Below are 24,956 nucleotides of genomic sequence, written 5' to 3'. Positions count from 1 at the left end.
TCAGGTGGAAATATGGAAAAAATATGGGAACCATGTGAGGAAAAGGGAATGGCTTCAGGTGGAAAAGGGACTGGGGAGGCTCCAGAGCTTCCATAACAAATAAGGGGTGGATAAAGAGGGAAAATGGTGCTGGGGGTGGAAATTGAGCAGTGCCATGGAACCCTTGGAGTTATTTATCCTCAGTGAACTGTCCCAGGGGGATTTGGGGAAGGGGAATGAGGGAGGGGATGGGACTGTGGCTGAGGGATTTGGGGACCCACATGGATCACCCAGAAGCTCTGAGCTATTCCAGGAGCTGATTCCTCACCAAACCACCCTGAAACTCCCCAGGGCAATCCCTGGCTTTCAGCCATGCATGGAAATTTGGGAAGCAAAGCCAGCCAGGAGATCAAACCTTCATGAGCCTCCACATTTGCAATTGCTCGTTATGGATGATGATTAATTATTATTATCAATTATCTTTCCCACTGGTGGAGGACTGCAGAGAAGACTTTGAGGTGGAGAATTTGCCAGTGGCATCACAACTTCCTCCCAAGCTGGATGTGAGGGCTGGTGGCACCCAGAGCAGCACAGGCCAGTGCTCCCAGGAATTTTGGGGGAAAAAACTCCTGTTTTGATTAAAAATGCTGCTTTTCCAGGGAGAGGAAGGAGAAAAACCAGGCTCAGCAAAAAGCCTGGCAGTGTGGAGAGTGACTCATCCCATGCAGATGTCAGAGGAAATATTGGGATGGATCTGAGCACTCCTGGCTCCCCAGGGCCTCTTTAGATCCCTTCAAAATCAAATTGCTCTGGCGATCACAGCCAGGAGGATCCATTTGCCTGAGTTAAAAGCTCTGTCAGGAATTTCACCCATAAAGGGAATAATCAAAGACCTGATGAAAACAATCAAATTTATGGAGAGATTAAAATAAAAACACCTCCCTGCTCTGCTGGGAGGAGACTGAGGCGAGGCTCTGGCTGAGCAGCAGGGATCGAAAATGGATCCGATGCTCCTGACAGAATTCCCCCTGGGCAAAGGGATTTGGAGCATCCTCAGCTCCACACTGTGGTTCACCACCAAGCCTGAGCAGGATCCACATCCAGCCTGTAGTAGTTCCAGATTTATATTTTGCTCTTTGCCTTTTTTGTCGTTGTTTTGGCAGGGGGTGATGCCACGTCCCAGCTGGGTGGGAGATTTCTCCATGGGGAGCTGCTTCTGCCTTGGGCAGAGCACATCCCTCCCCCAGCCCCTCATTCCCATTTTCCTACAACTTTTAACCCCCAGGATTTGAAATTGGGGATGGGTCCCCTCCTCCTGCATCTGCCACAGCCCTGGATGTGCTGTGCATCATCTGCAGCTCCTCTCTGCCTTGGAGAGGGGGAACAAACAACTCTCAGGAGATGAATAATTTATCAAAAGTCAAGGGAAAAGGCAGATTTCAGCCCTGGGCTTGGGCAGAAGGTTTTAATGAGGGAGAGGGGAGCGTTCTTGGGGCAGAGCTGCGTTCTGGCTGATTTGCACCAGGAGACATCTCCCTGCATCCCTGTGGATGTGCACTCGGGGTCCCAGGGGTCCCCTCAGTCCTGCTGAGCAGCACAGGAGCAGGGAAATGAAATTATTTAGGGAGAACCTGCCTCCCCCTTCCTCCTAAAATAACGATTCCCTGTCTCCACGCCGGCAAAACAAGGCAGGATCCTAACCCAGATTCGAGCAGCACAAATAATCATCCGGCAGCTCCCGGCGCTGCGAGGGATCTCGGGAAGCGCATTCCGGGTGCGAGATCCACACGGGCTGGAACCGGCGCCGCCGTCTCCCATCCACCCGCCTCCCCCGGGATTCAGCACGGCTGGAATTGGCTGCGTTTGCTCCCGGAGCACCGGTGACACACGGGGTGACAAAGGGGTGACAAAGGCCAGAGTCACCCCACAGCCAGCCCCGGCCCTCCACAGCCGGCCGGGCGGTGAACCCTGCGTGCTGTGCCCAGGGCGGGCGGTGCCCGGACACCAAGGCGGGCACCAAGGGGTGACCCAGGGTGTCACAGCATCCCCCCAGCGTGTGCCCGGGGCCGGGCCGGCCGTGGCCGCGCTCTCAGCGCTGCAGACACGCGGCAGAGCCGCCCAACCCGTCCGGGAGCTTTGGGAACGGCGCTGCGGCAGCGTCTGCATCTCCAGGCACTTCCCTCCTCCCAGCGCCTCTGGGGCTGCCGGCTCTGCTGGGATTGAGCCTCCCCTGCTCCTCTCTCACGGCTTTTGGGGTCCCCCATAATGATGGAACCACAGCCCCCCGAATGTGTTTATCCATCAGTGTCCAGTACCACTGACCACACTGCACAGAAAGCAGCGTCAGGGTGGCACCAGGGTGATGGTCCTGTCACTGTCACCATCACTGGGGTGGTGGGACTGGTGCCAGCGCACAAGCACACCCATTTCCAATACATCCTTTACTCTGCCCTGAGTTCCCCAGCACCATTCTGGCCTGGCTGCAGCCCATGAGGGTTCCCAGGTCCCAGAACTCATTCCCAGGTCCCAGAACTCATTCCCAGGTCCCAGAACTCATTCCCAGCCGGAGTTCATGTCTTCGAGGCCTTGCCCCTGCCTCTGTGGGGTCACCCCGCTGGTGTATCCACACCCGGGCGGGTTTTGGCCGAGCGTTTCCTCCCCATCGCTGCATCCCAGCGGGCAGGGCCGCAGGGCAACACGTGCTCCTCTCCAGCCACGTCCCCAGCCGCGTCCAGGTGTCACCACACCCCACGCCCTGTGTCCTGCACCTCGTCCCACCCCGTCGCTGCAAGCACTCAGCAAAACACACACCGGGCAAGCAGCAGTGTTGGGATGAGATCTGAAAACCGGCGGGGGAGAGATGCCCACGGGGCTCTCGGGTGCGCCGAGACCCCGGGGGGAGTGGGGCGTCGGGCTTGGCCGGGCCGGCTGCGGCGCCGCGGGAGCAGCCGCGCTGGCCCGGGGCCGTGGCACGGAGCTGCCGCCGCCGCTGCTGCTCGTTGGATGCCGCCGTCGGTGCGGGGCGGCTGGATGTGCCGTCAGCCGGAGCGGTTTAGCCTGCTTCACTCCTGCCAGGCTGCTGGGGCTGTCCTGCAGCTCTGCCACCCCTTCGGGCTGATCCTGGTGTCCCTGCCCGCGCCGCGCCTGGCGCTGGGACACGTCCGGCTGCGCCTGGGATGCCCGGCTGCCCCGCAGGTGAGGCCCTGGGCAGCTCACGGCTCTGCCAGCGCGGCCCTCCGGACCTTCCCGAGCCTGTCCCGCACCCTGCTCGTGTCCTCTTCACCCTGCTGGTGTCCCCTGCACCCTGCTCTGTCCCGCACCCTGCTCGTGTCCCCTGCATCCTGCTGGTGTCCCCACACCCTGCTGGTGTCCCTTGAACCCTGCTCATGTGCCCCGCACCCTGCTCATGTCCCCCACACCCTGCTCGTGTCCCCTGCACCCTGCTCTGTCCCCACACCCTGCTGGTGTCCCCAAACCCTGCTCGTGTCCTTGCACCCTGCTCTGTCCCCGCACCCTGCTCGTGTCCCCCGCGCTGCGCTGCGCCTGCTGGCCCCGATCCCCGATCGATGGCCGCTCTAATTACCCTGGGCCTGGGGGGATGCGGAGGATGAGGATGGATCGGGGATGCTGGGAGGATGCCGGGGGGGCTCTGCGGAGTGCGGGGAGCTGATGGGGGGTTTGGGGGCACCCCCTGTGCAATGGGGGCGCAGGGTGGGGAGGCAGCAGGCGTTGGGGGGCCCTGAGGAGCCCGGGCAGGTTGGAGGGCGCAGCCGGGCAGCCCCGAGGGGGTTGCCCGGGGGTGCCCGGGGTGGCGGTGCCGGTTGTGCCGGCGCAGGGGCGGGAGGCTGCCGGGACCCCCCCGCCGCTCCCCGCCGCCCGGTGGGCAGGGCCGGGCCGGGCCGGGGGAGGCGCCGCGGCGGCGGGAGCGCACGGCGGGGCCGGGAGCGGCCGGACCGGGAGCGCACGGCGGGGCCGGGCCGGCACCGGAGCGCCGCGTCCTGCCCGCGCCGAGTCGGTACCGGAGCGCCGGAGGGGGGTGAGCAGGGCCGGCGGGGGCTGCGCACAGGGGAGGGAGCGGGGAAGGGCGGCGGATGGAGCGGGGATGGAGCGGGGAAGCGCAGGGTCAGAGCGGGAGATGAGCGGGGGATGAAGCGGGAAGGGCAGACACGGGGATGCAGCGGGGATGGAGCGCGGAAGGGCGGCGGGTGGCGATGGGAAGCACCGGGAAAACGGGGCAGCGGCCGCGGGGCTGGGCTGGAGCTGCGGGCACCGGAGGATGCCCGGGAGGAGGGGTAGGACCAGGTGGGAGCGGGAGCCGGGGGGGCCACACCGGCCCCGTGTGCCCCCGCAGAGCCGTGCCCGCTCCCCGCTGCCTCCTGCACCTGCCGCCCCCCCGGCCGTGCCGCAAACCCGGCTCCAGCCCCCGCAGCCCCCGGCCCTGCCGCTCCCCGGGCACCGCACCCCGCCCGGCCCCGCAGCCCCCCCAGCCCCACACCCGAGGGTCCCCCAAAACCGGGGCGCGGGCTGAGCCCCTCGGGGCTACCGGGGGAGCCGCTGTTTGGGGCCGCGATTCATTTTTTCGCAGCTTTTCAATGGGGGGTGAATGACTCATGGAATCCTTTCTCCGTTTCTTTCAATGTTTTTTTGGGTCTCTTTGTTCCTGTTTTGCTGATTAAATGATGGGAATAAGGAAAGGCTCGGCGTGATGGAGGCGGCTCCTGCGCCGCGGCACATCGGTTGTAGGAGTCTCAGGCATTTTTCCTGGCCGTGCTAGAGGACACAATGAGATTTATTTTAAATATGTCTCATGCAAGGTGCTTATTTGCCCAGCGTGTGTACGCGGCACAGCTCACTCCCGGCGTGCTCCAGAAAGCCCTACCATCTTCCTCTGCCATGATTAATAAGATTTTTAAATCCATCCCCGTTCTCAGAGGGGAAAAACCCGCAGGTACAAAGGGCAGAGCCGAGCTGATTCTCCTTCTTGCGCTGAGCACAAAGAAATGGAGCCCAAAAGGTTGGACTTGGCTTTGTGGGAGTGAGCTCAGGGATACCAGTGTGAGCTTTGCTGGTAGAGAGGCAGCCTTGCCAGCATCGCCATCCCTTAGAACCCCAGCAAAGGGGGAAACTGAGGCAGCATCAGAACCTCCAGGAGCGCTGAGACACCCATGGTGGAGACAATCCCTTCTCCACCACCCCCGGGACCTGTGGCCCGGTGTCACACGCTGTTTGCTCCTTCTCCAGGGTGCTGCTGCCCGCGGGGACGCCCTGCCCGCCCTGCTGGCCGTGCCCTGGGCCATGTCGTCCTCCGACGAGGAGACCCTCAGCGAGCGCTCCTGCCGGAGCGAGCGATCGTGCCGGAGCGAGCGCTCCTACCGCAGCGAGCGCTCGGGCAGCCTCTCCCCCTGCCCCCCCGGGGACACCCTGCCCTGGAATTTACCCCTCCACGAGCAGAGGAAGAGGAAGAGTCAGGATTCGGTGCTGGACCCGGCCGAGAGGGCTGTCGTCAGGGTCGCAGGTAAGGCAGCGCCTTGTTGGTTCCCCCCGGGGGTTCCTGCGGTGACTGAGATGATCTTGGGGTCACCTCTGTGCCCTGCTGCTCCTCGGGGAGCCTGGGGGTGGATGGGGAGAGGAGGGGAGGGATGGATGTGGCGCTGGTGGCCGAGGAGCAGGGTGGTGGTTTGTGTCTGCCACGGCTTTGTCCTCTCCAGGCTGGCCCCGGGCCGTTCATCCCATCAGCGCTGGGGTTAAGGGATCATTGGGCACCTCCAAGTGCGGGTTGGGTGACATTAAAATGCTTCATTAAGGACTGAATGGCTCCTTGGTGGAACAATGCCCTCGGCTGAACTCCGGGGAGGAATTTGCCTGGGGAGGTTTGGGATTCCCGCCCGGCTGAAGGAGCCGGGGCTTCTCCTTTGTGGTGCCCATCAGCTGTGGTCACTGGGACACGCTGGTGTCCCCGTGCGGAGGGGACAGTGCCCCGTGTGTCCCTGTGCCTGCTGAGCCGGTCACAGCTCCGGGAAAGGAGCGGGGCTGGGAGGCAGAAACAAAGGCAGGGCTGGAGCCACCCTGGCCGAGGGCTCCTGGGGGCGGTGGGACCCTGCTCCATGGGGGAATCTGCTCGGGGTGGTGGCTCCAGGCACCAGAGCTGCGGTTTGACTCGTCACTGGGGCCAAACGGCCATCGAGGGCTTTGATCTGTGTGTGCCGGGCTCTGTCCTCATCTCCAGGCGCCTTTGATCTGCCCCTGCCGGAGCAAACGGGGATTTGGGAATCAGGGCCGTGCTCAGGGACCCTGCTGAGCCCTGGCCAGGCTGCTCCTGGCTGTTGCTCCAAGAGAAACCCGGGGTTGGGTTTGAATCTCTCTGGTGGAGGTGGGCATAGGGGTGCCAAAGCCCTGAGGTGCCCGCTCTGCCCAGCCCATGCTGTGGGGACACAGACTGGGAGCACTGGGGAGCAGGGACACGCCTGGCACAGGGGCAGGTGCCACCAGCTCAGGGGGGCTGTGGGGAGCTGCTCCCTGTCTCTCTCCCTGCCTGCCCCATGGCATGGGGTGCGTGGGGATCTGGCTGTGCCTCCATGCCAGCCTGGGAATCCTGGGGCTGGAAGAACCAGTTGATTCAAATGATGGCTCTTGAGAATGCACTGTCTGGGGCTGGGACAGGCAAATGTGCAGGGTGTGGCTGGGCCTGCCCCAAATCCCAAATCCCAAATCCCTGGGGCTGGGAGATGGAGGGGTATCAGGATCCTGCTGTGTTCACTGCTTCTCTTGGGACCTGCTCTGCCCCAAAATCCCCATCCTCCCACAGCCCAGGGATGGATTCTGCCCAGGCCCAGCCATTCCCCAGCTCCATTTCTGCCCGGGATGCCGAGTGTTTGTCATCACCCAGCTGGATCCAGCCCGTGATGAAAGGCAGGGGGATGTCACAAAATTCGGTCTCATGCAGATTGCCCATTAAAAATAACTCGGGAGGTGCAGCGAGACAGTGCTGAGCTGGGGGAAAAAAAAGAAGAGTTCAGAGACAGTTTTGTGTCACCAAGTTTGAAAATGAGCTGAAATATTGATTCAGATCCTTGCATTATTCAGTGGGAATGTCTGCGGGGCGCTGGCTGCCCCAGTGCTTCTTCTGATCCCACTGGGATCAGGTTTGGGACCAGGGATGGTGCCCTGGGGGCCCTGGCACATTCAGGGGAGGGTGATGGGGGTTTGGTTTTTGGGATCCCCAGAAAGGGGCACCAGGGCCTGGGGATGGAGCCTGGGCATCATTTGGGGCTGGGGTGGCATTTTTGTGCCACCATGGAGCTTGCAGAGATGACACAGAAGGAGTGGCACCTTTGTGGGTTTGGGGGACACAGGGATCTTGGTTTTGGGGTGACACAGAGATCTGGGGGGCTCTTCTTCCTTGCTGTCTGTGGGGTGCAGCAGTGTCTGCATCCCCTCTGGCCATGAGAGCCAAGGAAAGGAGGGCACAGCCCAGGGAGGGCTGGCCCAGGTCTCCAGGCAGCTCTGGAGCCGTTCCCTGCTTTTCTGGCACCTCCTGGGAAGGCAGCGGTGGGAGGCGAGGGGGAGCAGGACGTGGAGGGTCAGAGGGTGACCCTTGGCCCTGCCTTGCTCTGTCTCCCTCCAGGCACTTGGCAGAGGCTGAGAGAGGGCGGGGGCGGCTGCTTTTGGGGGAAAAAAAGGCTCTTTTATCCCAAATCTGCTGCTGCCAGGGCCGTGCTGGGGCGCTGCTGGGCCAGGAGGGGCCGGGGCACTCCGGGATGCCAGGGCTGAGCGGGCAGGGCTGATGGACGAGGCGTCGCTGGGGCTTTCCAAGGGCTCTTTGAAAAGGTTCCTGCGAGTCCTTTGTCACCCGGGCGCGTCACCCGCGCCGCTGGCAGAGCCGGCGCTGGCTGCGGGAGGGAGCCGGGCTCCATCCCCGGGGACACGGCAACAAACCCCCTTGTTCTCGCTGCCTTGGGAGCTGGGCGCCGGTTCCGAGCAGCGCTGCCGCTGCCCGAGGAGGAATCGCTGAGTGCCAGCTGGCCGGCACAGATTTCCCTGTCCCTGGGAACGCGTTTTTGGGTCACAGGGATGTGGCACCTCTGCAGGGCTCCGTGCCGGGGGCGGCTCCGCGGGCAGAGCTGCGGCCCTGGGGCCGTTCCCGGGGGGATGCTCGGGCCGTTCCCGGGGGATGCTCGGGCCGTTCCCGGGGGGATTCTCGGGCCGTTCCCGGGGGATTCTCCGGCCGTTCCCGGGGGATTCTCCGGCCGTTCCCGGGGCATTCTCCGGCCGTTCCCGGGGCATTCTCCGGCCATTCCCGGAGGCATTCTCCGGCCGTTCCCGGGGGATTCTCCGGCCATTCCCGGGGGATTCTCCGGCCATTCCCGGGGCATTCCCCCCCGAGGATCCGTGCCTGGCACCGCCGGGCACAAAGGCCCTGCCACGAGGTCGCTGCCATCGAAACCCTCCTTCCTCCCCACGGAGGCAGCCGGGCACCGGCGCTCTGTGCCACGTTAATTACTTTTCCTAATTAAGGCGCCAAGCTGAAAGGGAGGTGCCTCCAAAATCAGGATAAGGGGGGTGATTTGTGTAACCCCACCCCAGGCCGGGGCCTGCGGGAGGAGGAGGAAGATGGAGGTGCTGCCCCTGGTCCTTCTTCATTCTCTGGAGGGATTTGGGGCGCGGCCCTCCCACCCTGAGGGGGCTCGAAGGTCCCTGGGTGATGGTGGGGACACACAGGGTGTCTGTCTGAGCGGGATGGGGCTTTTCTCGTTGCCATGGTTACCCAGCCGGGCCCTCCAGTTGCCATGGGAACGGCGCATCGGGGTGAAAAAGCAACATCTCGAGATGGCCAAAAAAGGGCCGGGATTTGCCCCAGTGCGGGGGGCTGGGTCTGGTGGGGGTCATGGTGAGGGGGTGTCCTGTGGGCTCAACGGGGCTGGGGGGACTGGGGTGTCCCCTGGCCTGGGGACAGCCACCCTTGTGCCCTCCTCTTTCCATGGGAGGTTTTGCTCCATCAGCTCAGCTGGGATTTGGGGGGCTGAGTGGGGTTTCTGTGGGTATGGGAGTGCCAGGCAGGTTTGGGCCTGAACCCCCATTTCCCAGTGGGGTTTGGCTCTGCCCCACTGCTCCCCTTGGTGGGGCCTTTCCATCCCCTCCAAGATCCCCCAGCTGATTCTCAGGGCCTCCTTTTTCCTGCCCATCCTTTGCCAGGTGATGCTGAGGGGTCCCCAGGCAGTGCAAGGTGTCACCCCTGGTGTCAGGCTCGCTGCCACCCCTCTGTGTCACCCTCTGGTGCCACTGTCTGTGCCAGCCACCCTCCTGTGTTGTCCCCAGTGTCACTCCCTGGTGTCGTTCTCGGTATCACCTCCAGTATCACTCCCATTGTCACCCCCCTGTGTCACACACAGTGTCACCACGCCCCTGGTGTCGTTCCTGGTATCACGGCCATTGTCACCCCCAGTGTCACCCCCACTATAATCCCCAGTGTTACTCCGATGTCACCTTCATGTCACCCCAGTATAATCCCCGATGTCATCCCCGGTGTCACCCCCAGTATAATCCCCCCGGTGTCACCCCGGTGTCACCCCGGTGTCACCCCCGTTGTCCCCTCCCGGTCCTACCCCGAGTGGCCGCCAGGGGTCGCGGCGGGCCCGGGGCGGGCTCCAGGGGGCGGGGCCTATCAGGGGTGTGGCTTCAATAGGGGTGGAGCAAATAGAATCAGATGGGCGGAGACTTTAGACGGGCGTGGTTATAATAATTTATGTCTCGGGGGCGTGCCCAGGGGCGCGTCCCCACCCGTGGCAGCGTCCCCATCCACGGCAGTGTCCCCAACCATGGCACTGTCCCCATTCACCCATCCCGGTTGCCGGGCCGGTGTGGGGGGGTCCTGGGAGCCACGAGCGGGTCTGGGGGCGTGTCCCTCTCGGTGGGCACCACCCAAGGGCGTGTCCCCCAGGTGGGCGAGTCGCGGGGGGGGGGGGGTCCCGGGGAGTGTCCCGTGCCAGCGTGGGGGTCCCGGTGGCGAGGGGCGAATCCCTGGGGCTGGTCCCGGTAGCGAGGGCCGGCTCCCTGGGCGTGTCCCGGTGCCGAGGGGCGGGTCCCGGTGCCGAGGGGCGGCTCCCGGGGCGACTCCGGTGGCGATGGGCGTGTCCTGGTGGCGATGGGCGTGTCCAGGGGCGTGTCCCGGTGCCCAGGGGCGTGTCTCGGTGCCGATGGGCGTATCCAGGGGCGGGTCCCGGTGCCCAGGGGCGTGTCCCGGTGGCGATGGGCGTGTCCCGGTGGCGATGGGCGGGTCCAGGGGCGTGTCCCGGTGCCCAGGGGCGTGTCCCGGGGCGGGTCCCGGTGCCCAGGGGCGGGTCCCGGTGCCGGGCGCGGCGCGGCGGAAGCGGCCCCGGCACAGACGGGCCCTGGCCGCGCCGCCGGCAGCTGCGCCCAGCGCGGGCACAAAGGCCGCCATGGCCGGCTACGTGCCGGGGCTGCTCCCGGCCAACCGCAGCCAGGAGAAGGAGTTCGTGCAGGCCTACGAGGACGTGCTGGAGCGATACAAAGGTACCGAGCCCGCCGGGCCGCGCCGCCGGGCCTGGAGCGCGCCGGGGCCGCCCCGCGGGGCTCAACCGGCGCCTTCCCGGAGCCTCCCCGGTGCTTTCCCGGAGCCTTCCTGGTGTTTTCCGGTTGTTTTCTTGTTGTTTCCCCGGTCTTTTCTCGGTTTTCCGGGCTGGATGCTCGGGGGCAGCATCCTCGGGTTGCGCTTGGGGTGCCCCGCTCCGGTGTCCCCAGCTTGGGGACATTGTCTGAGCGTCCCAGGTGTCTCCAGCGTGGGGTGTCCCTCGTTCCCCCGTGGGCTCTGTGCGGGAGCTCCGCGTTCCCGTGGGTTCTTTGCGGGAGCTCCATCCCCGCGTGGGTCTCCCGGGTGCCGCCGCTCCTGCGTGGGCTGCCCGCGGGCTCAGCATCCCTGCGTGGGGTGCCTGAAGGATGAGCGACGCTGCTGTCGCCAGCGTGGGGTGTCCGTGGGCTCTGCGTGATCCCCCCACCTCCCCTGGGTGCCTTTCGCTGAGTTTTGGGGTCCCCGTGTTCCCTTCCAGCATCCCAGCCGGGCACCCCGAGCAGCACGGCATCCTTCATCCCTGGTGCCACCAGCGATGTGGGGACCCCTCGGTGTCCCTCGCCCGCGGTGCCACCAGGGATTTGGGGACCCCTCGGTGTCCCCACGGTCCCTCCCGGAGGGGGATGCGGGCCCCAGGTGCTGCCGGTGCCGGTACCGGCAGTGATTGTGCAGTTTTGATGGCAGCCGCTCGTCCCCGGCAGCTGTGTGTGCGTTCCCATTCTTCTGCTTGTTATTATTATTTTCTTTTCCCTCCTCCTCCTCCTCCTCCGCGCTGCAGCGCTCGGCTTGCCCAGATTCCAGCCCCACAGGGCTCCCAGTGCTCCGGTTTATGAGTTTAGCAGCCAAGCCTCTCTAAAATGCTGAGAGGAGCCAGTGCCTGTTTCCTTTTCCTCTTTTTTTTCCTGCGGAAAAAGGGCAATAATGGATTCCCTGGCTCCCTGATTCGGGGGGTGCCACTCCAACACCCCAGAGGTGGGAGACACACACAGCCTCTGCAGGGAGCAGGGGGTGAAACCTCCTCAGGTGCCTTGGAAAGGCACTGGAAACGTGACTTGGGCTCGTCCAAGAACTTGACAAACTTTTTTTTATTAATCAAAAGATGCTTTGATGTAGTTGGGTTCAGCGTGGAGACGCCGGCGTGGAAGGAGCTGCTGTTTACATCGGGTTTGCTTTGTTCCAGAAAAAAATGGAAATTCCAGGGCCTGTAATGTACTTGGTGCAGCTGGAGCACTCCTGGCACCTGGGCTCCCCTTGCCCGCTCCCTGCTCTGGCTGTTGGGTCCTTCTGGGAAGGAGTTTTGTAGAGAATTCCTGATTTTTGCACTGGGATATGGTAGAAAGCTGGATAACTTGGAAATACCCTGCTGGGTGTTGTCAGAGCTTGTTTGTGGTGTAGGGGAAATGAGTTTGTTTATACTCCATAAAAGCTTTTCTTTGCTTTTGACCCATTTCCCAGCTCCCCACCCCTCCTGGGGCATCCCACCAGCGCTGCAAGGGCCGAGTGGGAGCCTCAGTTTGGGTTGTTTGGGTTTGAATTGGTGGATGTGTTGTCTCTTCCCTGTTATTCCTCTAAACCGTTTGGTTTTTCCTGTCCTGAACAAGTTTTCCCCTGGCTCATCCCCTCCCCCTCTTAATCCTGCAAAAAAAAAAGGAGTTTTCACTGAAATGTGACTGCTGAGCGAGGAGACCTGTGGTGTTCTTGTGGTGCCACATCCAGGACCTGGCACTGGCGGCAAGGAGGGCAAGGAGGACACTTGGCACTGCCAGAGCCAGGATTGCAAATGCATTTCTCTCAGCCAGCACCACTAAACCCCCTAAAAAAACCCCAATTTGAGCAGCGAGGCCTCTGCTGTCGAGCGAGCTGGGACAGGTCTGGAGGGAAGCAGAGCAGCAGCACGTGAAGGATCCCAGAGCAGGCTGCGAGTCCTGAATTTCCCTGGTGAGCAGGAGTGAAGCAGCTGGCAGATCTGGCAGATCCCCGTGATTCCTTTCTTTCTAAGAACACCCACCCTCGGCAGCGGGGCGCGGGAGCTGCCGCAGCGCTGCAGCACCGGGGCTCTGCTCCCATCCCCTGGGGGAGGACATTGCCATCAGCGCTGCAGGGACACCCACCCGCTGTGCCCTGCCTCTGAGGGGGTGGCTGCAAGCAGAGGATGGGGCTAAAAGTGGCCGTTTTGGGGGTGGTGGTGATTGGTGATGTCTCAGCGTTTCGTTGCTGTCGCGTCTGGAGGAGAAAACCCCACATCTGCAGTTTGGAGGTGCCCAGTGCCACCACCGTCACCTGTGTGGCACAGCTGGAAGCCAGCAGGCCAGCTCCCTGTGGGGATCCAGCCTCTCTTGCCTCATCCCTGGATCACAGAGCCGTGGCACATGCTGGGACCTGCTGTGGAACCCAGTGGGAATGATGGAATCGGCACGGGGGTGATGCTGCTGGTGGAGCTTTGGACACCTCTCTGTGGTGACTCTGTCACCCTGAGCAAAGCCCAGCAGCTGAGGACTCCTCTCCATTCCCCTGGCAGCCTCCTGTCGTGTTTTGGGGGTGTTTTCCTCCCTTGGAAGATCAGATGTGGAAATCACAGCCCCGTGCTGAGCAGCCCCCGGCAGCTCAAGGGTGCCGGCGGCTCTGCCAAGCTCAGAACACAGGTCATGCTTCCCCTGCTGTAAACATTAACTAATCAATCCTGCTGAAATCCTTTCTTTCTCGTAATTCACTGGGGTTTTTTTTGGGATTGGGGGTAGAAAACCTGGAGCTGTGGCACCTCCAAAGCTTTTCCCTGCTCCTGGTGCCGTCTCTGCCCTGCTCCAGGGTGCCCAGCACGTGGCCTGGCTTGTTTGGACTGGGACAGCACAGGGTGGCTTGTCACCTTGGTTGAGTGCACTGCCTTCAGTTAGGGAGGGAACAGCCTCCCAAGGGCTGGAGGAGACCCTGGGGTGGTGGGAAAGGTGGGGAATCCTTGTATAAATCAACCAGGATTGATTCCAGGTGGGACTGGAGCCTTGCGGGTGGTGGGTGGCATTCCTGGCCTTCATCTCTGAAGAACCTCCTTTTTTCCCACTTGTGGCTGGTGTTGTGCCACAACAAATGCACCTAGAGGTGTCTGTGTGAGGCCTTGTTCCTTGAGCCAAGCAGCTCTCCCAGCATGCAGCCACCTCCTGATGCAGGGCATTGCTGGGAGATCCATCCCACCAGGACAAACCTCACTCCTGGCTGGTGCTGAGTGGGCTGCACGAGGCCTCTGTGGCCTCTGAGATCACTGCTGGCATGGTGGTGACTCCTCACTGGGGGAGAGGAAGCCCTTCTTCCTCTTCATCCCTGGGGAGCAGGGCTGGCCAAGTTCCACTTTTGGACTGGAGAGTCCCTGGCTGGAGCAGTGTGGGGGGAAGCTGGGCTGGGGTTTTCCATCACTGGGTGAAAAACCCTGATTTTGGGAGGGTTTATTGGGAGTCATTTGACTCTCTGGCATGAGGAGAGGCAGAAGGGGGGTCAGGAAGGTGGGGCAGCCGTGGGTGTGTGAGGTGGAGCCCCAGCACTGGGTGCAGGAGTTGTGCTTGGTTTGTTTTGGCCAGCAGGGAAACGGGGCTGGTGGTGTTGCAGGTGACAGGATCCACCCCTGCTGCAGGTGACAGGCTCCACCTGGCCTGGCTGGCTCTCTGCATGCAGCCACCCCCCATGCCAAGGCCCAGAGGTGCCCCCCAGGCTGGCATTGCCAGGCCATGTGTGCTGCCAGCATCCCCGGGATCAGTGAAACCACAGCTGGCACTGTCCTGGTGCCCTGCTGATGACCCAGAACAGCGGCTGAGCCCTTCTCCCCCAGCTCCTGCAGCTCTTGGCTGCTTCTCCTCCTTCCCACGTGTGTGAGAAGATCCCCAGGGCGGGCAGGGGGTGGCTGAGCCTCGCTGGCCTCACCCGGGGTGGCACCAGGATGTGCTGCAAGGCTTTGATCTGCTCTCAGCAGCTTTGGAAGGGGCTGGGGCTGCTCCCTGCCTGCTCTGCTCAGCTCTGCATTCCCGTGGAGCCTTTTCCTTCCTGGCTCATGCTCCGGGGCGAGACTGGAGTCTTTGACCTCCGTCTGCTGGGTCTGAGCCAACCTCCTTTGCAGGCCTGTGTCAGCTAAGTTTAGACTGCTCTGGACATACCGTGGCTGATGCCAGTGGCAAGGAACCTCCCGGAGGGAAGTAAAACAAGAGGTTTTATTTAAATTTCAAGTGTCTTAACACCATTGTTTGAATACCCGGTTGATAAGTGCCTTTTTTATGGGTCTGAAATGGGTAAATCCAGGCTGAGGGTGCTGTAGGTTCCAGTTCCTCCTGTCTTTCTGCTGTGCTGGAGCTCAGGGTGGGCAAAAAGAAGCTGGGATCTGTGCTGGGATCTCTGAATCCAACTCCACCCCAGAGTGAAGTAAAACAAGAGGTTTTATTTAAATTTCAAGTGTCTTAACACCATTTTTTAAATACCTGGCCTTTTTTATGGGTCTGAAATGGATAAATCCAGGCTGAGGGTGCTGCAGGTTCCAGTTCCTCCTGTCTTCCTGAAAGAACAGGCTGTGCTGGAGCTCGGGGTGGGCAAAAAGGAGCTGGTCCATGCTGGATTTTTGGATGCAGCTCCATCCTGCTGCCCAGAGGGGCTGTGAGCCCTGCCTGGAGCATGTGCCTGGTTCCTGCACGGGGCAGTGTTTCTCTGCCGGCTGCAGCAGGAGGATGCTCAGAGCAGCTGGGAAGCAGCACAGAGAAGCCCTGGAAGGGACCCCACAATAATCCAACCCTTCCCAATCCTCTGCAGTGCTGTGGCCGGATCTTAGCAACACCAGGTGAGTGTTGCAGGCAGGTGAGGCAATGCTGCCCTGGGGAGAGGCACACCTGGGGACACAGCCCTGATATAGCTGGGGCTGGTCAGCCCTGCTGTGCCCCCCGGCAGTGGGTGAGCCCTCGCAGGGCCATGGGCAGGAGCAGCAAACCCTGATTGCTCACACACCTTTCCCATCCCATCCCATCCCATCCCATCCCGTGGGGTGGGAACCAGCAGAGCCGGTGCTGGGAGGTGCAGGCAGGGAGCTGCTCTGCCCAGCACACCCCTGATCCCTGCTGGATGCTGTCCTGGAGAGCTGCCTTTCCTTCCTGACACTCTTTCTCCCAGGAAATTCCAGATTTAATCTCTCAGCACTGTCCTGACTGGGAGGTTTGGGGGGGGGGTTTAAACGCCCTCCAGCTTGGAGAGGGAAACTGCCAAGGAAATTCCCTGCTGGTGTTAAAAATGAGCTGGGAAGTTTCGCTTCCAAGCTCTTGTGGTGGGGTTTTGTGTGTCTGGATGGATCTCACCCGTGGGGTTTTGTGTGTCTGGATGGATCTCACCTGGCTGGGGAGGGGGATCCTCCATCCTCAGCTTCCCACAGGGATGTGTGGTGGAGCAGGAGGCTGAGTGATCAGGTTTGGTGTGGGTTTGGCCCCGGACAGGATAAAACGGGATGTGATCTGTGTGTCCTGCTCCTGGGTCAGATAAGCCCAGTGATGCTGTCCTGGAGAGCTGCCTTCCCTTCCAGACTCTTTTTCTCCCAGGAAATTCCAGATTAAATCTCTCAGCTCTGTCCTGACTGGGAGGTCTGGGGGGGTTCAAACAGCTTCCAGCTTGGAGAGGGAAACTGCCAAGGAAATTCCATGAATGGAGGATGCTGGTGTTAATGAGCTGGGAAGTTTCACTTCCAAGCCCTTGTCGTGGGGTTTTGTGTGTCTGGATGGATCTCACCCGTGGGGTTTTGTGTGTCTGGATGGATCTCACCCGTGGGGTTTTGTGTGTCTGGATGGATCTCACCCGGCTGGGGGGCCGGGATGGGGAATCCTCGAGCCACAGGGATGTGTGATGGGGTGGGAGGCTGAGTGATCAGGTTTGGTGTGGGTTTGGCCGTGGACAGGATAAAATGAGTGCTGGGATGTGATCTGTGTGTCCTGCTCCTGGGTCAGATAAGCCCAGGGATTCCTGGAACAGGGGGAAGTGGGAGGGGGGTGTTGGGTGAGATGGTTTGGGAGATTTGGGGTGAGAAGCAGGATGCTGATCCCAGCAGGACGGGCTGCAGCCCCTGTGGCTCTCAGAGCCCAGCCTGGCTCTGTGGCTGCCAGCAGAGGTGGGACAGGTCTGGCTGCAGGGCCTGTGCTGGTCCCTGCAGTGTCCCTTTGTCACCCAGTGTTTATCAGCGCTCTGAGCCAGCGAGCTCCGGGCGCTGGGAGGCCACAATTGTGTTTATTTTGTTGTTTTCCTGTGCGTGACAAGGCTGCATTTCCATTTTTCATTTCCTGTCGAGCCCTGTTTCCCTCTGCTGAGTCCCAGCGTGCCCTGCCTGCCCTCCCCTGCTCAGATGAACATTTTTCTTTAATGATGCTGGGGAAGCTTTTCCAGCCTCCCACAGGTGATGAGTGCTGTGTTTTGCACATCTGCAGCATCTGCGTGGGCTGTGTTCTCTCCCAGCTTCTGTTTTGCCCACCTTGAGCTCTGCTGGGAGCCTTTTCCATCCTTCTCAAACCCTGCTGGGACCCCTGCCCAGGTTGGGGGTGTAATGCTGGCATGGCTGGGATTGCAAACAGCTCCTTCTCCAAATCTCTTGCTCTGCCCTTGCACCTCAATCCTGCACAGCCCTGAAGCTGTGCCTTGATCCCAGTGGGATTTTTGTGTCCTATCAGGCCTCACCAAACTCCTCTTGCTTTTTATTAATCCTTATTCAGGTCCGTTGTGGCCCTACAGAAATGCTTTGGCCAGCAGCTTATTTTTCTCTGCAGGAAACTGTATACAAGGCTGGGAGATTCCAGCTGACCTTGGGGCACTTTTGCTCTTGGTAAATCCTGTGGGAGCGACTCCTTTCCATGCAGGGTGGGGTCTGGAGGGCTTCCCACCCTGGTGTCCCCGCTAATGAGTGTTAATTAGTGCCCTCCCTGTGCTTCAGGCGTGCTCAGTGATGTTGGGGACAGCTGGTGTGGCCCTGTGACCTCGCTGGGGGCTCGCCAGGGCTGTCCCGAAATAAATCCACCCCAGATGTGTCCAGGATCCATTCCTGGCTCTGGCAGCACCCTTGGCATGGCTGGAACAGCCCCATCCCCTTTCCTGGGGTGTCCCAGCATCCCCCCAGCTCTGGGGTGGCAGCACTGGGGACATTCAGGGGTGGCACAGTGCAGGCGCCTCCAGACTCTGCTGCCTGTGGTATATTGGGGATATTCTATCCTGCTGCCTGTGGGATATTTGGGATATTCCATCCTGGCTGGCTGTTTTTTGGGATGTCCCATCATCCCCCCAGCTCTGGGGTGACAGCACTGGGACATCCAGGGGTGGCACAGGAGGTTTCATTGCAGGTTTCAGTGCAGGTGCCTCCAGACGCTGCTGCCCGTGGGATATTGAGGATATTCCATCCCGGGGGATATTTGGGATATTCCATCCTGTCTGGCTGTTTGGGATGTCCCATCATCCCCCCAGCTCTGGGGTGACAGCGCTGGGACATCCAGGGGTGGCACAGGAGGTTTCAGTGCAGGTTTTAGTGCAGGTTTCAGTGCAGGCGCCTCCAGACGCTGCTGCCTGTGGGATATTGGGGATATTCCATCCTGCTCCCTGTGGGATATTTGGGATATTCCATCCCCGGGGGATATTTGGGATATTCCATCCTGCTGCCTGTGGAATATTGGGGATATTCCATCCTGCTGCCCGTGGGATATTTGGGATATTCCATCCCCGGGGGATATTTGGGATATTCCATCCCGGCCCCGGCTGTTTTTTGGGATGCTTCTCGTTCCTGCAGTTGCTGTGCTGGGAGATCTGGGATTCCTGGATGTTTCAGGAGCTGGGGGGGCTCCCATGACTCTCCCCCGCTCTGGAGCCAGCTGGAGGATCCTCCCTCCTCATCCTCCCTCCTGCAGGAATTCCTGGCGTTCCCGGCAGAGGGGAGAGGAGCTGGGATGCCTGGGGATGGGATCTGGTGGCGTCAGAGCCGCTTCCCATTAACCCCTTCAGGGCTGGAGGAGGGGAGTGTCCTTCTCCCCCTCAGGGCGGGGTTTGGGGGAGCTCAGTGGGGTCTGGGGTGAATTCCTCCCATCTCCCTCCTGCTGCTGGCCATGTCCAGTGGCCATCCTGGAGGGGTTTGGTCTCTCCCCTTTGCCAGGAAGGGAAAGATGGTGTTAAATAAAGTGGGATCTCACTGTTCCCCCATGATGGGCTCAGCTCTCCGTGCCTGTTTGGGGCTGTTGGAGAGGAAGAACCTGATGTCCCCTCCTGTCCCTTCCCACCCTTCCTTCTCACAGCCCCTTTGTCAGCAAGGATCAGGATTTTTTTTTTTTTCTCTTTTTTTTTTCTTTTCTTCCTTTAGAGGAAAATTCCATTGTGCTATTTTTAGTGGTGACAACTTGGCTTCTCCCAACAACTTTTATTCTGCTGCTGACGGGCGCAGGGGGGGCATGGCTGGGAATGGTCCTGAGGTGCCAGGGATGCAGAGGGCACCAGGATGGCTGGGAATGGTCCTGAGATGCCAGGGATGCTGAGGGCATCAGGAACCTCCAGCTCCTAAATCCAGGCTCTTCATGAGGGCTGGATGAGCTCCTGGATCAGCTCCCTGCTGGGAGCTGAGGATGTCACCTCCATGCCCAGGATGTCACCTCCATCCACCAGAGTGTGGAGGAGGCCCCTCACCAGTGCCCCCCTTCCCAACTGGGAGCTCCCAGGGGCATTTTTGGCTCCCTGGTCCCCAGCTGTCAATGGCACAAGCAGCAACTGGCCTGCTGGGTTTGCTCTGCTCCCCATGCAAAGTGATACCCCCGGCGTGTGTCTGTCCCTGGAGAAGTGGCTGTCTGTCCTGGAGCTGTGCAGGAGGTGGACACAGGGTTGCTTCCATGAGTTTTTTGGTTTTGTTTATATTTTTATGTGTAATTTACTGTGGGATGTGGGTTGCTCTGGGGATGCATCTCAACACAGTGAAGGAGCCAGGGATTCATGTGTCTGTGGATGAGGGAAATCTCCTTTCTACCCTGAATTTCAGGGAGCTTTCCCCTGGTTTTTAGGGGGAGATTTGGCTCCTGCAGCACATCCTTGCTCTGTTTCTCTCCCCTTCCTCTGGCAAAGCTGAAATGCTGTGTGGCAGCCCAGGCAGGATGATCCTGCACCGTGTGGTGGGTCTTGCTCAATCTGCTGGGATCTTTCCAGAGAGGGAATGGGGAGAGCAGGATCTACCTCCATGACAGCACGTTTCAACACTACTGCTGATGATTATATTACTATAATTATCGTTGTCATTATTATCTCTATTATTTGATTTAACAGAAGTCCTGGTCTGTGCCTGGTGGACACCAGTCCTGCTGAAGGGCAGCAATGAGCAGGTCAGGCACTTGGATCCATCCCCCTTGGATGGCTCTGCTGCCAAAAATTCCTTTAAAACCAGTAAATCTCCTTTGGAGCTTGGTAAGCCCCTTGCAGCCAGGGCGAGGTGAACATGTGGCAGTGTCGGGGCGCAGAGACAGGAGGGATCTGCTCCCCATCTGCTCCTGCCTCTCACCTGGGAAATATTGGCATTTTCCCAACATTTTATGCCACTTTTCTGATGGCTGGGTGGCTTTTCCCACCAGGATGGGAACCCATCTCCCCCTGCCTTAAATCCCATTGTGTTTTTTTTTTATTTTTCCTTCCCCTCCCAATTCCCTCGAGCACTCTCCCTGCTGGAAATATCCCCAGGACACACAATCTCTGCGATGGGTGGGAAGGGGATGCCGGGGGGCCCTGCTGGTGCAGGGCAGTTGTTTGGCTCATTTGCACAAAAGGGGGGTGGCCTCAGCCCTGGGAGGCTTTCATCAAATAAGGAAACATTGCCAGTGGTCAAAGGGCAGAGGAGTCCAGCAGGAATGCTGGGCTGGGGACAGTGCCTGGAGCCGCTGCGTGCCCCGATGCCACCCAGCTGAGCAGCAGAAGATGAACTTGGAGAAGTACAAGAAGTTCCTGGATGGGCTGGGCACCCTCAGAGGTATTTGTGAGCCGCGGGCAGGGGGAGGCTGAGCAGATGGGTGCCACCATCTGCCATCGATCCCTGATTGAGGCAGACCCAGGGGGAGCTGCTCCCAGGGCTCCTGCACTTCTCTCTTTTGTCCCTTTTGCCTTTGGAGCTCTGGGGCAGCTCAGGGAGCCTGGGGAAGCTGCTTGGCAAATAACTGGGAAGTTCTGAGCTGAAATTGCTGCTCCAGGCTGCTGTTGCCATGGGCTGGGGGCTGATCCTGCTCTGCTGAGCGTGTTTTCTCTGTTTGGCTGTGGGTGCATGGTGGCACCCGGGTGCAGATCGCTGTTTTCCCACTTCAGTTCTTTCTGAAGCTCTTTGCCAGTGCTGTGCCCTCTCCTGCTGTCCCTGGAGAGGCAGCTGGGACACCCGATCGTGCAGGGCTGGCCCCTGGCAGGTGGCTGGAGGCACGCAGCCCTTGTCCCACGGTCACCAGCCGCGAGCCCGGGCTGTGGGAGAGCAGCTCAGCTTACCTGCAGCTCTGAGAATGCTTTTTCTCCCCTTTCTTTCTCTATTGTTTTATCCTGCCCTGCTGTCAGAGGAGCTTTTTTTTTTTCCTCTGGAATTCCCAGCCAGCCTCAGGAGTTCTGCTGGAGGGAGAGGAGAGCAGCAGGCACCTGGAATGCCATTCCTGTCACCCAACAATGCTGTCATTGACTTGCCCCTTTTCACAGCAAGGCCTCGGCTGGGCTTTACCAGCTGATCCCATTGTATAACAAAGGTGAATCAATTCCATGTTTAATTTAGCAGGGAGCCAAGGGAGTTGTCACCAGCGGGCTGGCACTGTCCCCACCCTCCCGTGCTGCTGCTGTGAAGGGTTAATCCCTCAGCTCTGTGCTGACAGCTGCCCTGAGTTATCGAGTCTGGGAGGAATATAATTCACTTTCTTATGCTGCCCTGGTGTCCATCATGCATTTTTCCTGAGCCTCGCTGCAGCTGGCACTGGGAATCAATGTAAGAGGAGCCCCGAGTGGCCATGTGCTGCCTGGGTGTGGTGGCAGCTCTGTCCCCTCCATCTCCAGCCCCTTGGCAGCCAGAGCAGGGATGGCTGCTGGCTTTGGGTGTAGTTTGGGTGCCATTGAGCCCCACTGTGTGTTTTGGGGCTGCTGCTGAAGCTTTCCCAGCCCCGTTTCCAGCTGCAGCTCGGTGAGCTCCCGTTGTGCCTGCCACAGCGAGGTGCAGGCAGCCAAGATGACATTATTAATCGTGTTTACAAGGTGACTGCTTGCTGGAGCTGAGCTGGCAGCCTTCCCCTCTCCAGGTGCTGCCCAGAGCCCTGCTGGGAGCCTTGGCTCCTGTGCTGGCTCCACATCCCAGAGCTCGTGGCACTTTGCGTTCCTCCAGCCCGGAACAAGGACATGGGACATGGGTGGCACATCCCCAATAAGCCCAGTCCGTGGGTTTTGCTCTGTTTTGCTGCCTCTAGAGCCAGTGATGACGACTTTGTCTGTCACCAGCTGTGTTTACCACAGCCCTTTGTGGTTTTAGTTCGGTGGGGTGGAGGCTGGAAGTGTCCAACCTGGTCTGGTGGAAGGTGTTCCTGCCCTTGGGGCTGAAATGGCCTTTAAGGTCCCTTCCAACCAAACCAGGCTGGGATTCTCTGCTTGGAGGAGGCCAAATACTGCTTGAACCAGCACAGTTTGAGCCCTTTCACACTGCTGGGGGGCTTCCCAGTGCATCCAAGCACAAAAGGGGTGCCCACAGGGAGTGTTTGGCTCTGTGGTGCTCACTGGCGAGGGGATGCTGTGCCGTGCATCCTGCTGTCACTGCTTGGCATTGCCATGGATCTAAGTGTGCTCCCAGCACTGAGAACAGCCAGCCCAGCCTGCCCTTGAGCTACAGGGCTGGAGGAAAACAAGGTTTTATTGCCGGAGAGGTTTCTTTTCCCTTCTCCCCCCCTCATCTCTATTCATCTCCCCGGGGAGGTGGAGGCAGCAGCGGATATTGGAGCTGGGAGTGTTTCATATGTAAATGCTCGTGTGTGTAAGTCCAGGCCCCTGACCCCCGGCTCCGTGCCAGCATCCATCCCTGTCAGCCCTCCAAGGGGCTTGGAGAGCGTCCCAGTGCCCCCAGCTGGGTTGGGGCAGGGGGGCCCTGCCAGATCCCTGTCCCCATGCCGGGGACAAAGGGCCCTGCCCCGGTGGGTGTGGGGTCACCCAGACTTTCCACACAGTTTCCATCTTGAGTTTCGCAGGGCAGCGTTGGTCACGGCCCTGAAGTGACCAGATCCTTTGGGCTTGGCTGAGGAAAGCCATTAGATTACAAATTTATTGCTGGGTTAATTTTACCAGCGAGCTCGGGGCCGGCTGGTTTCGCTTTCTGAGGAGTTTTGTTGTTTACTTGGTGGCCGGCTCAAACCTGGCATCTCCTGGGCCCTGGCCGTGCATTGCCAGCTAATCTGGCTCCATCTGACCTTGGAGCTGCCACGTGCTTTCCCCAAGGGAACCAAGCTCAGATTTTCCCCTGTGACCAAGGAGTGGGTCCATGTCACCTCACTGTGCCACATGTGCCCGCAGTGAGGAATTTTGCAGCTCCGCTGAGTTTCTGCTGTTTAAAACGAGGGATTTGGGTGTTAGGTGCTGCCTGAGGGATGTGTGGGGTCAGAGCACGAGGCAGGAGCAGCATCCTGCCCTGCTGTGTGCCACAGTGGTGCCACAGCTCGTCCCCTTGTCACTGTTTGCTTTCGTCCCAGCGCGTGGTGGCTTCCCCGAGGAGCAGCCGGGCCCGCCCAAGGTGGCCGGGTGTGATAAGAGATCCAGGGCCAACATCTTCCCTGGGTGGAGGCCCTGGTGAGTTTTGGCTCTGCCAGCCCTGTGTATGAGGAGGATGGGGCTGGTGTCTCCTGGGAAAGGGTCAGGGACACTTTTCCAGCACGGCCACCCAGTGAAGTGTCCCCTGCCAGGCAGGGACACTCCCAGGCTGTGCCCTCACTGAGGATCTCTGCTGATTTACAGCTTTCCCACCACTGCTGTGTGGTGCCAGGGATGGTTTTAGCCCCAGAGAGGTCCGGCTCAGCCCTGCTGAGGGAATCTGCTGGGCCTGGGCCAGGCTGGAGGGGTCCGGCAGATCTGGGGCTTGAACGGAGCGGCCAGAGCAGTGTTAGCAACTGGATTATTTCATTTGCTTTTTAACAGGGATTAAGTTTCTCTGCAGGAGAGCAGGTCTCTAGGGAACAGAAGTTTTGGGCTCCTGCCTCCCCCTTTTTTTTTTAATCCTGCATTTCTCAGTGCTGCTGCACGCCAAGGCCAACTGGCCGGGAGCTGGCGGGAGCAGCTGGGATGAAGCATCACTTCAGGGCCCAGCACAGCCATGACCTGGGGTGTGACCGAGTTTGGAAGGACCAGGACCAGGTCCTGGGTGCTGTGGGGAGGCAGCTGGGTGGGTGCTGTGCTCCTCAGACCCCCCTTTCCAGAGCAGGGTGCTGGGGCTGGCTGGCACAACAAGCCGCCGCTGCTTCTCCCGCCTCCCGCCCGGCGCTAATCAGGTTTCACACTGCTTAGTTTGGGACATCTAATGAGATCAGGGCTCAAGGTTGCTGCCTGCCCTCCATCTGCAGAGGAAGAGGAGGGAATCGGCTGCTTCCTTCTCTTTGACCTCCATTTCTCAGAGCAGGCTTTGCACATCTCCGGCTCCACCACCGCCGTGTTTGCAGCCTGGCGAGGCTGGGGAGACCCTGAGCTGCTTTTTGGGGCTCACCTGGGGACCCACAACTTTCTCACAGCACCTTGGGCAGAAGGTGCTGTTTTGAGCTGCCCTTTTGGGGCTCACCTGGCGAGCTGCAGGCAGAAAAAAGGGGGGGCCCACAACTTTTTAACAGCGCCTTTATTTGTGGGGAGCAGGATGACGCCACCATGAGAGCTGCTGGCCATACCCAGGGCACAGCCCTGCCCTGACCCCAACACCCCCGTTGTGTGGGGCCTGTGCAAACACAGCAGCCCCCAAACAAAGCCCAGCCAGTTCCCACTAGCCCAACATTTGCCTGTTTCCCCCGCTGCCAGGCAGCCTCTGCTTGGCGTTGGAATAACGAGAGCCTCTCTGCGGAGACACCGGCTCTTTTGTTAGCTGGCAGAAAAGGAGTTTTGATGCCGGCCATCCCTCCGCCCCCCGGCTTTCCTGCTCCCTAAGCCGCTGCTGTGGGAAGTGCAAAGCTTGGACTTGAGCTGCTGGGGATGATCCCAGTGCTTCCACTCTGATCCAGCTCTCCACGGTTCTCCCAGGGCTTGGCGAGCAGCTCTGCACCCTGAGCAGCCACAGCACAACAGGGTCTGCCTCCTCCAAGAGAGGGGCTGGGGTCTGAGACCTAATTTGGGGGATTTTTCCACCATTTGGGGGATTTTTCCAGCATTCAGGGCATTCCTGCTGTGGGAAGTGTAAAGCTTGGACTTGAAG

At 60.3% G+C, this 24,956-nt stretch overlaps 1 protein-coding gene across 5 annotated transcripts in view; it reads left to right on the top strand.

Moving 5' to 3' along the window:
• Positions 1-3,927: 3,927 nt before the first annotated feature.
• Positions 3,928-24,956, top strand: part of MACF1 (microtubule actin crosslinking factor 1) — a 155,106-nt gene continuing 134,077 nt past the window's right edge. For 3 of the 5 annotated variants that reach the window (XM_064731792.1, XM_064731793.1, XM_064731784.1), the window contains exons 1-2: positions 3,928-4,015; positions 5,221-5,494. In XM_064731792.1, the coding sequence (XP_064587862.1) occupies positions 5,275-5,494 (220 nt within the window). In that variant the 5' untranslated portion in view covers positions 3,928-4,015; positions 5,221-5,274. Of the gene's footprint in view, positions 4,016-5,220; positions 5,495-10,375; positions 10,510-24,956 lie in introns of those variants that run through there. The other 2 variants (XM_064731791.1, XM_064731786.1) reach the window with 2 other exon arrangements.

Source organism: Zonotrichia leucophrys, chromosome 23, assembly GCF_028769735.1.
Source record: "Zonotrichia leucophrys gambelii isolate GWCS_2022_RI chromosome 23, RI_Zleu_2.0, whole genome shotgun sequence".
In the NCBI taxonomy this organism is placed as follows: domain Eukaryota; kingdom Metazoa; phylum Chordata; class Aves; order Passeriformes; family Passerellidae; genus Zonotrichia; species Zonotrichia leucophrys.
This window is presented reverse-complemented; position numbering and strand designations above follow the sequence as displayed.